General features: G+C 49.7%; 1 protein-coding gene across 1 annotated transcript; it reads right to left on the reverse strand.

Annotated features, from left to right (window-relative positions):
• Positions 1–4,025: 4,025 nt before the first annotated feature.
• LOC134434174 (olfactory receptor 14J1-like) lies at positions 4,026–8,475 on the reverse strand. Its single transcript, XM_063182855.1, has 2 exons — positions 8,359–8,475; positions 4,026–6,053 (listed from the first exon to the last, which is right to left on the reverse strand). Exon 2 carries the CDS (start codon positions 6,028–6,030, stop codon positions 5,098–5,100), a length of 933 nt encoding a protein of 310 aa, XP_063038925.1. The 5' UTR covers positions 6,031–6,053; positions 8,359–8,475; the 3' UTR covers positions 4,026–5,097.
• Positions 8,476–12,030: the final 3,555 nt, after the last annotated feature.

Here is a 12,030-nt window from a genome sequence, read left to right on the forward strand (position 1 = left end):
TTCTAATTTCCTCTTCTTGCAAATTTCGATTAACTTAAAATTGAATAGGCTTAGAGTTCGTGAAGTTGAATGGGCCAAGTCAATGTAATGAGAAGTGTTTCTTTTTGATTGAATGTCATATTAAAGATTTTGCCAAAGTTTCTATGATTTTCTAAAGTTCCCAGTAAAGACTGTTTTGTTGTTTTGATCTCCTGAGTATCTCTTGTTGGTATTTCTCCAGGAAGTCCAATTCAGAATACAGAAACAATTGTAATTCCTTTTAAATATCTCCTTGACAGAGTTTTCTACTGGATGGAAGTAAGGGCTTGTGTGCCCTGCTTGGCACAGCCCAGGCAGGGCTTTCCCAGCCACATTCCACACTCCATTTCCCAGCTGGAGCCGCTCTGAGTTGTGCTGCCCCAGCCCCAGGGACGCTCTCCTTGTCTGCCCATTCCCCCACGGTCTCTGGGCAGGGATGGCCTCAGTGGGGGCTGCTGACATCCTCAGCACCTTGGAGGCTGCTGCTGAATTTTCCTGCTCCAGAGGCTTGTTCAGCTGTCAGCTCTTCAGTGCAGGAATTCAGTGTCCTGGGGCTCATTAACATTCAGAACAGCTAAACAAGCTAAGCTTCTGGGAATAATTTGATTTAAGCGTTCAAATCAAATGTATGGTTAATTAGTCAGATTTCAGAAGCCAATTCAATGTGAATACCCTGAATTTAAAAAAACAGCAAGAAAACATTTTTTTAGGTCCTGTAATTTTTTTTTACTAGTAATTCATTGAAATGTGCAATCTCCAATTGACATTGAATCCAAGTACCTCCTCATGCAGTATAATGGATATGAAAATCAAGACCTTTCATGGCTGACAATCAATCAGACTCTGTCCCTACCCCCACCCCACCATTTTCCCCATCCAATGCTGGCACTCAGAGCAGCCTTGTGCAAATCTGAGCTCCCTCCAGCCCACACTGGACCTAGCCAACAGACCACAGTTGAACAGGATATAACTTAATAAAAATTACACCATTAAAATAACTATCACACAATTCCAAACTCTTCCCTGAGCTATGTGCAATGTCCCAGCATGTCTAATGAGTCCACTGTTCACAACTGATTTGCATACTAAAATTAATTTTTGACTAGTGTGGTTCTGTGATAGATATAAACACAATTAAGTTCTTGTATCAGGATTCTTGTCCTGGAATGAGGACAGAACAGCTCAAACAATTCCTGATTTGCAAATCTATCAGTGGTGGATGGAGAAGGGAGGTCAGGCTGCTCTTGGTGTTGAGGAAATGCTGAAACCAGCCTGACTCATTTCATCTGCTCATGCCCTGGCTGATCTCCCCTCTTTCCCCTTCCACCCATTGGCTCTTGTCTCCCCCCAGCCCCCCTGTGAAGAGCCTGGCTCTGTGTTCTCCATCCCCTCCTCGCTGGCACTGCCAGGCTGGGATGAGGAGCCCCTCAGCCTTCCCTGCTCCAGGCTGGACCAGCCCAGCTCCCTCAGCCTCTGCTCACAGCCCAAGGGCTCCAGCCCCACCTTGGAGGCCCTTCCCAGACCCTGCTCCAGCTGCCAGACATCTTTCCTGCCCTGGCCAACCCAATCCAGGCCAAAGTGACCTGGATAATCCCAGTCCTTGATGTCCTGGTCACACAGCCCTGGCCCCTTGTCCCCTGTCAGGCTCTGGGGTGGATCCTGTGGAACATCCTTTGGTGGAGGCTGTGGCTCCAGGTGGGCCGGGGGGATCCCGGGGGACAGGGACCCTGCTGGGCATGGACAGCATTGGAGTTGTTGGGAGAAACTGTGAGGGGGAGCTGGGGCAGAGTGACCAACCCAGTGACCTGACACAGCCCTGCTGGGATGTCACACAGGCCCTCTGGGATGTCACAGCCTGCTCTGGGATGTCACAGACCATTCTCCAATGTCACACAGCTGGTCTCTGATGTCACACCAGAGTCTGTGATGCCATAGTCTGCACTGTGATGTCAGACCTCTGCCCTGTGATGTCACAGCTGGATCTCTGATGTCACAAAGACAGACTATGATTCCATGGCTGCTTGATGACCTCACCTAACCCACTCTGTGATGTCATAGCCCACTCTGTGACCACATGGTACCAGATGATCAATTGTCTGCACCAGGTGAGCTGACACCTGGAGCTTGTTCTCCACAACCCCAGGCCTGTGGAAACCACACAGTGCCCATTGTGTGAGAAGGGAACTGGAAGTTCAGCAGCCTCACTGTCCTGCCAGCTCAGCCAGGCCCATGGGAACATTGGGGTCCACGACCACCAGGGACCACCAGGGAGACCCCCAGGACAGAAGAGCACATGGGTAAAGGGGAGGAGAAATATGTTAATGATTTTGGGGAAATTATTATCATATGCATGTTTAGTCCAGGGCCATCAATGAATATGTGTGCAAAATACAGAATATAAACAGAAACTTTCCTGTACTCAGCATGCACGGCTTTGAGAGGAGCTGTTCGCCGTGCATCCAGCTGAATAAATAATGGTGTTTCTAAATGCTACACTAGGGTTAAGGACTTTTCTGTTTTACAGAATTTAACATTCCCACTGCCAAGGAAAGCTCTGTCTGCTGCTGTTCACAAACAGAGAAGGGCTGGTGGGAGATGTGGGGCTCGGAGGCTGCCTGGGGCACAGTGACCATGAAATAATCAAGTTTTCAATGTTCTGTGAAAGAAGGAGGGGCAGCAACAAAACTTCTGCACTGGAATTAGGAAGGGCAGACTTTGGCCTATTTAGGATGCTGATTTGGGGAGTACCAAATCAGGTACTGATTCTTTAAAGGGAAACAGCCCTTAAAAACAAAAGGGTCCAGGAAGGATGGACACACTTCATGAAAGTAATCTTAAGGGGATGGAGGAGCCTCTGCCAGTGTGGCAAAACATGATCTAGTGAGGAAAATGACTGTCCTGGCTGCCCATGGAGCCTTTGTGGGAACTCAGGGGTAAAAAGAGGGTGCATCTTTTGGAAAGAAGAACAGGCAACTCAGAAAGTGTTTAAGAATGTTGTTAAGTTATGCAAAAAGAAAAGGAAGGAGGTGAAAGCTCAACTAGAGCTTAACCTGGCCACTTCTGTGAAAAATAAGAGGAAATGCTTCTATAAATAAAATTATAGTAAAACACCAGACAAACACAACCTCTACTATTTATTGGATGCAGTAGGAAATACAGTAACTAAAGATAAAGACAAGGCTGAGGTACTTAACACCTTGTTTGTCTCAATTTTCAATATTAGGAAAGGCTGTCCTCAGGACAAGTGCTCTCCTGAGCGTCTAGATGGCCACAGGGAGCAGAACAGCCCCCTGGAATCCAGGAGGCAGCAGTTGGTGACCTGCTGAGCCTCTCAGATTCTCACAGGTGTATGGGATTGGATGGGATCCCTCCTAGTGGGATGAGGGAGCTGTGGATGAGCTCCCCAAGCTGCTCTCCATCATTTACTATCGTGCTGGCTCAGCAGGGAGGTCTCAGAGCACTGGAGGTGCCAGTGTGAGCCCATCCCCAAGAAGGGCTGGAAGGAGGAGCTGGGGAACTCCAGGCCTGTCAGCCTGACCTGGGTGCCTGGCAAGGTTATGGAACAGATCACCCTGAGTGCCATCACAGGGCACCCACAGGATGGCCGAGGGATCAGAGCCAGCCAGAGTGGATTTAGGGGTGGCAGGTCCTGCCTGACCAACCTGGTCTCCTTTTATGACCAGGTGACCCACCTGTGGATGCAGGAAAGGCTGTGGATGTTGTGTGCCTGGACTTCAAAGCCTTTAAAGCCATGAGCCACAGAATTCCCTGGAAAAACTGCAGCCCATGGCTTGGACATGTTCACCCTTCCCAGGGTAAAGAGCTGGCTGGAGGCTGGGCCCAGAGAGTGGTGGGGATGGTGCTGCACCCAGCTGGTGTCCAGGCACTGGTGGTGTCCCCCAGGGATCTGTGTTGGGCCCAGTCCTGTTTAATATCTTCACTGATGATCTGACTGAGGGGATCGAGTCCACCATTCACAACTTGCAGATGGCACCAAGGTGGGTGTGAGTGTGGATCTGCTGGAGGGCAGGACAGGAAGACACAGCCTTAAGCTGCATCAGGGGAGGTTCAGGCTGGACAATAGGAAGAAGTTCTTCACAGAAAGGGTGAGTGGGCATTGGAATGGTCTGGCCAGGGGGGAACGTGGCAGAGTCCCTGTCCCTCTCCAGTGGCACTCAGTGGCATGGTCTGGGTGACAAGGCAGTATTAGGGCATTGAGAACATTGTGACACTGTGAAGCCCCACAGAACCAAGGGGTCAACTGTCACATTTTGGGGCCCCATGGAACCAAGGACACCATTGTTGCTCTGCATGGTCTCATGGAACCAAGGAGACCAGTGTGACAGTGCAGGGCCTGGTGTAACAAGGAGGCCATTGTGACACTGAGGGGCTCCACGAAACAAAGGACGTCTTTGCAGATGGCACCAAGCTGGATCTGAGTGTTGATTCTGTGGGAACATAGGAGGGCTCTGCACAGGGCCCTGGGCAGGCTGGATCCAGGGCCCAAATACAACAAGGTCAGGTTTAAAAAGACCAAGTGCCGGGTCCTGCACTTTGGTTACAACAACCCCTGCAGCACTACAGGTTGGGGACAGAGTGGCTGGAGAGCAGCCAGGCAGAAAGGGCCTGCAGGGACTGATGGACAGCAAGCTGGACATGAGCCATCAGTGTGACCAGGTGGCCAAGAAGGCCAATGGCTCCTGGCCTGGATCAGGAATGGTGTGGCCAGCCGGACCAGAGATGCTGTGCTAGCACTGATCTGACCCCAGCTCTGCACACTGACATTGCTGCTGCAGCTCCTGAGAAGGCAACAAAAGGGCATCACTGCAGAAAACTTTGCTGGGAGATCCTTTGGGTCCTTTAAAGCCACCAAGAGTGCTGCCCCTCATTGACACAGTCTCTGGCCACATGGAAGGTGGAGAGAAACAAAATGAGAAATTGCACAAACAATGACATTTCTTTGTGGACAATATGAAAAACTAATACAAAGGAAAAAAAAAAAACAAACCACAACCAAAGCAACAAGAAGTATGAAAGATGTCTTTTAGTACAAGTGATTGGCAGAAATTGGCCAGTAGTTTAATGTTCCTGAAAGCATCCAGTGATCAGTCTCCTCACTGCAGCCTTGAGCTCCTGGTTCCTCAGGCTGTAGATGAGGGGATTCAGGGCTGGAGGCACCACCGAGTACAGAATTGACAGGGCCAGATCCAGGGATGGGGAAGACATGGAGGGGGGCTTCAGATGTGCAAATGCTGCAGTGCTGAGGAACAGGGAGACGACGGCCAGGTGAGGGAGGCAGGTGGAAAAGGCTTTGTGCCGTCCCTGCTCTGAGGGGATCCTCAGCACGACCCTGAATATCTGCACATAGGAGAAAACAATGAACACAAAACATCCAAAACCAAAACAGGCACTAACTGCAATGAGCCCAAATTCCCTGAGATAGGATTTGTAGCAGGAAAGCTTGAGGATCTGGGGAATTTCACAGAAGAACTGGCCCAGGACATTGCCATGGCACAGGGGCAGAGAAAATGTATTGGCTGTGTGCAGCAGGGAATTGAGAAAGGCAGTGGCCCAGGCAGCTGCTGCCATGTGGGCACAAGCTCTGCTGCCCAGGAGGGTCCCGTAGTGCAGGGGTTTGCAGATGGACACGTAGCGGTCATAGCACATGATGGTCAGGAGGCAAAATTCTGCTGAGATGAAGAACAGAAAGAAAAAGAGCTGAGCAGTACATGCAGTGTAGGAGATGTTCCTGGTGTCCCAGAGGGAATTGTGCATGGCTTTGGGGACAGTGGTGCAGATGGAGCCCAGGTCAGTGAGGGCCAGGTTGAGCAGGAAGAAGAACATGGGCGTGTGCAGGTGGTGGCTGCAGGCTACGGTGCTGATGATGAGGCCGTTGCCCAGGAGGGCAGCCAGGGAGATGCCCAGCAAGAGGCAGAAGTGCAGGAGCTGCAGCTGCCGTGTGTCTGCCAGTGCCAGCAGGAGGAAGTGCCTGATGGAGCTGCTGTTGGACATTTTCTGTGGCTGCACATGGGGTCCTGTTCATGGAGAAAGGACAGTGACAAGTCAGGATGGGCTGCTTTGAGCCAAGCCTGGGCCATTCCCCGCAGACTGTCCCTGTAGCCTTGTTCCTGCTCTGGGAAAACCTTCAGCCATATCCCTGCCTGAGCTCCAGTTGTGCTGGCTGAGTGTGCCAGGAGCAGCCAGGCCTGTGCTTGGGGGCTCTCAAGGAGCCATCCCTGCCCTGCTGCCCTGGATTTGTGGCCATGTGGCAGAGGGACAAGGCTGGATGTTCAAGATTTGACAGGGGAATCGCTTCTAATGCAGACAGGCTTGGTAGCATCTGCATTCACAGTCCTATAAGACATGAATAGCAGAAGGTTTTTTTAGGAATTGTTTTCCTACCCACACATCATTTCTGGCTCTCTGAGGTCAGAAATCCCCAGCATTCCTGCTGCACTCAGAGTTTGCCACTGAGAGATGGGAGAGGCAAAGGATTCCCTGTGGCTGAGGGAAGATGAGGGGCTGGATGGGATTGTTCCCACCTGCCCTGGCTTTGCACCTTTGGCTGCAATCAGAGCACAATGACACTCACTGGGTCACCCTGGGACAAACCAGACCCTGCCCAGAGCAGAGGGATCCCTGAATGTCTCACCCTCTCTAAAGGTCTCTGGGCAAGCTCTCAGCACCCCCTTGTGCCAAGGACACTCACGGCTCCCTGGGCAAACTCAGCAGCATTTCCTCAGCTCTGGCAGCTCTGCCCTTCCCCGTGGGACATTCAGGGAACTCCCAGAGGCTCTGGCACATATTTGCACCCAGGAGGGCAGCTCAGAGTTGGAAGGGCACAGCAAGGAGATCCCTGGCTGTGCCCATGATGGGATCTCAGGGAGGGGGCTCAGCTCATTCCCCTTTCCCATGGCCTGCTTTGCCCACAGCCCCATAGGTGCCAGGGAATCTTGGACATCCCATTCCCATGGACACACCCCTGCCTGGCAGGAACGCCAAGGGCAGTGCCTGACTCAGCTCCTGCAAATGCCAGAGCCTCCCTGAGAGCAGCAGATAACAGTGACAATATCAGGGCAGTGCAGAACCAAGAGAAGATGTTGTGGTGCTGTGCCTGAGAGGTCAGGGCAGAGACAGCTGGGCACTCAGGACAGTGTTCCCATGCCCAGCTGTGCCCGGCACCTCCCACACACCAACAGTGCCCTCATCCTGCCCCAGCACTGCTCTCTTCAGCCCCCTCTCCTTCCCTGAGCATCTCCCTGGGCCTGCATATTCCCTCCTGAGAGGAGCCTTGTCCCTGCCAGCGCTCACAGAGCCCATCCCAGCCTGTGTGCCCTGGCTGGGGCCCTACAGAAACCTGCCTGTGTGCAGGGCCCTGGCTGGGGCAGGCTCTGTGTGCAGCTGGGCAAGGGCAGCTCAGGAGAGCCCTGCTGGGCCCTGCAGAGGTGATGCTGCTGCTGTCCAGGGCTGAGGAGTGGCTGAGGGCCTTTGGGAGGCTCCCAGCAGAGATACTGACCAGCTTAAGTCACAGTTCTGGAGTCTGTGTAAATGTTCAAACATTCCTTTGATGATCCTGTGTGTCCCTTTCAACTCAAAATGTTCTGTGATTCTGAGATTACAATTCCTGTTCTGCTTCTCTCATCCCTCTGCTGTCTATAACCCAAAGAGGAAAAAAAAAAAAAAAAAAACAAACCCTTGCAACAGTGTTAGAACAGTAAAGTAAAAACCAGACATTTATTGGAAGCTTCCAGGTGTCCCAGTGGGGATGGGGCACACCCAGCTCCTGATCTGAACAAATTATTAAGGTTGATTAATTAGGATATTTAACAGGAACATCCAAAAGGAGATTCAGTTTCCCTAGTTACACACCCCTGGTCAACCCATTGGAGTAGGTCCAAAGGCTTCTTTGCCTTCACTTTTTATAATGACTGCTCATATTCTGCTCATTCTCAAAACCCAAAATGTTCCTATATGTCCAGTTCCTAGAATACTATATAGTATTTCAGGGCTATATAAAAGAATAGGACTATACAGCATTTTAGGAATATATTTGGACAGTCAGGTTATTAAGAGAAAGGTAAGGAAACATACTAGATTTAATTCAGGATTAAAGCTATATAAGAATATAATAGTGGTTTAATAGAGTTAAGAGTTAAATAGAGTTAAGTAAGGATTATAGTATTGTAACTATATGATAGTAATTTAGAGAGCTATGAATATATAAAATGTAAAAAATACAAAAATCTTTTTGTCGTCACCCCAACCTTCCCATTCTTCTCCAAGTAGGAAATTGAAAACTCTCAGAAAAGCTCCTGATTTTTCCAGCAATCCCAGGCTTACCTTCTTTTAAGAAGTGTCCTCCGGAGCGGTGCCCAGGCAGGTCTGGAGCTGGGAGCAGCCCTGAGCCACCCAGCCCCTCTCAGCAGCAGCCCCTGCCCTGCTCAGGGTGGCTCCTTCCCCCCACAGCTTCTCCCCAGTGCTGGGAGCAGCTCCCCGGGCCGGCTGAGAGCTGTCCCTGGCAGGCAGCAGAGTCCCTGCCCCAGCACAGCGCCCTGGGCTGCAGGACCCTGCTCTGCACGACAGCCCTGGGCACCCCTGGCTGCAGCCCCGGCTGCTCAGCCCTGCAGCAGAGCCTGGCAACAGGAGCTGCCTTGGGCTGTGCCTGGGCTGGGGCAGCAGGGAAAGCCAGCCCTGCCCTATGGCCACAGCCCTGCCCTGGAGCAGCTCTGAGAGTCCTCCTGAAAGGTCCTCAAAGCTGTGGGATGTGCCAGCTCCAGGAGATCCCTGCAGGAACTGCAGCTTCTCTCCCACAGCCAGGGAATGCCTGTTTCAAACCTGGGCTGATTTCTGTTCTGGTGAGCCCTGAGTGAGCTCTGCTCTGTGCTCCCAGTCCAGGCTGAGTTTAACCCCTCTGTGCCTCTGTGCTGTGCCCGGGGTGGCTGCAGGCAGTGCCCCAGCCCTGCTGGGCTGTGCACAGGAGCTGTTCCTGGGCAGAGCTGTCTCTCTGCAGCGCTGCCCTTGCCAGGAGCTGCCTCTGTGCAGGAAGTCTGTCTGCAGGTTTTTCAAAGGACTTTGGGTTTGGCTTTTGCCTTGGAGTCTGAGTGGTTTGTTGAATCATGGCCTCCAATTATGTGCTGTAATTAGTCCCTGGAGGGGCTTTGTCAGTAACAACACTCAGTGGGGCTCATTAATACTTCAGGGTACTTCAGTTATTTTAAGGTACTTGGTGTTTTCCTTTCGGTACAGACTCTGTGAGAGGTTTGTGCAATCATGGCCCCAGTTATCTGCTTTAACGAGTCCCTTGAGAGCTTTGTACTGAAACATAGTGGTGCTCATTAATACTTTGAGGTACTCAAGGTTTTTAAAGGTATTTTAAGGATACCTTTAGGTACTTTTAAGGATTTTCCATTCCACACTGAGTATCTGAGAGGTTTTTGTGCCATCCTGGCCACCAAATCTCTCCTCCAAAGAGTCCATGAGGAGCCTGTGTTGAGGATGGACCTCAGTAGGACCCATTCATGCTTTGAGACACTTTGGGTGTTTCCCCTGACTTTTCCTCCTGGAAAGGTTTGTGCCATCTCCTCTCAGGCCATGAGGTTCCAGTGCTCAGGTCAAAATGCACCACGGGGCTCATTAGGATCAAGCAATTCCTGACAAACCATGGCTCTGCCTTGATTTTCCTCTGCTCTATTGCAGTTCATCAGGAAGGTTTCCTTTTATGTTTTGGTTCTCCAATTTGAAATTTCTTGGTGAATGCATCAATTATTGTGGTGTGTTCAGTTTTGGCTGATTACCAGTGCACTCACTAGAATATACTTACTCATTTCCTGGTGTGAGATGGGATTAGGAGAAAGGCAAAACAGGCTCAAAACTTTAAAAGGGTATAAAGAAAAGTTTATTAATAGCAACTAAAAGAAAGAGTAATAAGAATGTTGAGATCGGCGGGAGAAATGCAGCATGCAATATGAGTGATCAGCAAATCTCAAATCTTTATTGATAGGCACACATCTTTATGTCAGTGTTAATTAGGCTCATACATATCGCAAAGGTGAGCTCACTATTGCCTAGTAACTTATCAGCCAACTACGCCTACTTCTGCATTCTTGTGGATATTTTATTGAACCTTTTCTTCGTATTTCTGCCAAAGATGTTCTCCCCTATCCTGCTGTTGGCACCAAGGGCACAATGTCCTTGCCTGTTATTGGACACTGACTACTGGCTTCTATGCTTGTCCCCTTCAAGCTTAACCAGCTGCATTATGTCGACGTGACCTTTCTCATCTAACCAACTGTCCACAAAGCTCTCCACACTTCCCGTGTTTTCCTGTTGCACAAGCATAGTCTGATTAAATGCAGCAGATATCATCCTTTGCACCATGTTCTGTAAGCACATGCAAAAACATGGCAAAATTAACACTACTTACAGAACTATAATGCCCACTATAATGCTAACTTTAGCAACAAAACGTAACCATGATCCCAGGCCTAACGATGAGAGCCATCCATCAATACGGAAACCTGATTCTACCTGTAAGTTTCCAGTTAACCTTTGCAATTCTGTGAGGGGGGCATGGATGGAGACTGCAAATGGTCAGAAAGATTGCAACCCATGCCCTCAAATTCTTCACAGCCATGGCCTTGTGCAAGTAAAAGAAAGTCAATCGCAGCTCTATTTTGAAGCGTTGCATGACAAATAAAATCAACATCAAGCAAAAGGCTAGAAAGTGTCAAAGAGGTGGCATTGGTTTGCTTTGCAAGCCAGCATCCCAACTTATTTAGGGCACCATGGGCACCTGCAGCTGCCACCCCTGGAGTCAGAAAGGATGCTGCAATTATTGCCCCTGGGGACCAAAATTTTACATCATCCCTACAGTCAGCAGTAAATGCATGAAACATTCTCTTATGTTGACGATGGTGGCAGCTCATGTTTAATATCATGGATGTATTGGGTGTAAGCAGAGACAGCTTACAGGGCCAATTGTACATGGCCCCCCCGTGCAGCATCGATGGGACACCAGGCCAAGCCCGGTCCCCACAGATTAAGAAGTAACCTGCTGGCAATTGAATACGGTCATTTGATGAGATCGACACTTTTCTTGTGGTATGTGGAGAGTCTGGTTCATGCATGGCTGAAAGAAAGAGGCCATGAAGGCATACAGTTGAGGGAAAAGTAAAAGGTAGTTGTAAAGCAATTCCCAGGCTTGATTCTATAAATAATTAGGCTCTCTCAAGCACCACTTTATAAACAATAAGATTCTCAGACAGTTTTCCCATGACAGGCAAACATTCTGTCCTTGGGCTCTCTGAGAACACTGATCCTGTTTTCAATAGACAAACCACAGGTATTATAAACAAAAGGAGGGGTTAGAGTTTTCTCTGTAACCTATCGTGAGCTCAAATTTTGCAATATGCATGAAGTTAATTAACACTGTTATATAAAGTGGCTGATTTGATCAATAAATCGGAGTTCGATGCTCATCAATTGGATGGTCGTCTCCCTTCACTTCAATAGTGGTATAATTGCACCAAGCTGTTGCATTACGATACACAGTCATGCTGGAAGTTACAATGGTGGAATGGTTCTTGGCTGAAAGCTGGCTTCTGTGGTTAAAATTAATACATGCATCTGCCATCACTGAACCTAACAGCTCCAATTCTTGGTGTTCCTGTGGTGCTATGGGGAAATGAGAAACCCATTGGTCCCAATTATCTACACTTGTCTTAGGATTGTCAGTTTTGCAGGTGGGTACACCTGAGGGACATGGCCAGGGATCTGCTGGCAGCCCAACCAAGCAAGTTGTAAATGAGTTACCAGGAGAAGATAACAACAGGCAAATGGCCTCCTGGTTAGTTAAGTTTGCGAGGGTGACCCAAATGTTAGTCTTAGGTTGAGGTGGGGCCCATGCATGATGAGTTTTCACTTTTCCGGCAGCGTCTGCACTGTCTGCTAAGAGGGTGAGGATTAGCAAGGTAACAGCATAAATGTGCCACACCACCCTGGTCTCCCCAGGCA

This window comes from Melospiza melodia, unplaced genomic scaffold, assembly GCF_035770615.1.
Source record: "Melospiza melodia melodia isolate bMelMel2 unplaced genomic scaffold, bMelMel2.pri scaffold_32, whole genome shotgun sequence".
Taxonomy (NCBI): Eukaryota; Metazoa; Chordata; class Aves; order Passeriformes; family Passerellidae; genus Melospiza; species Melospiza melodia.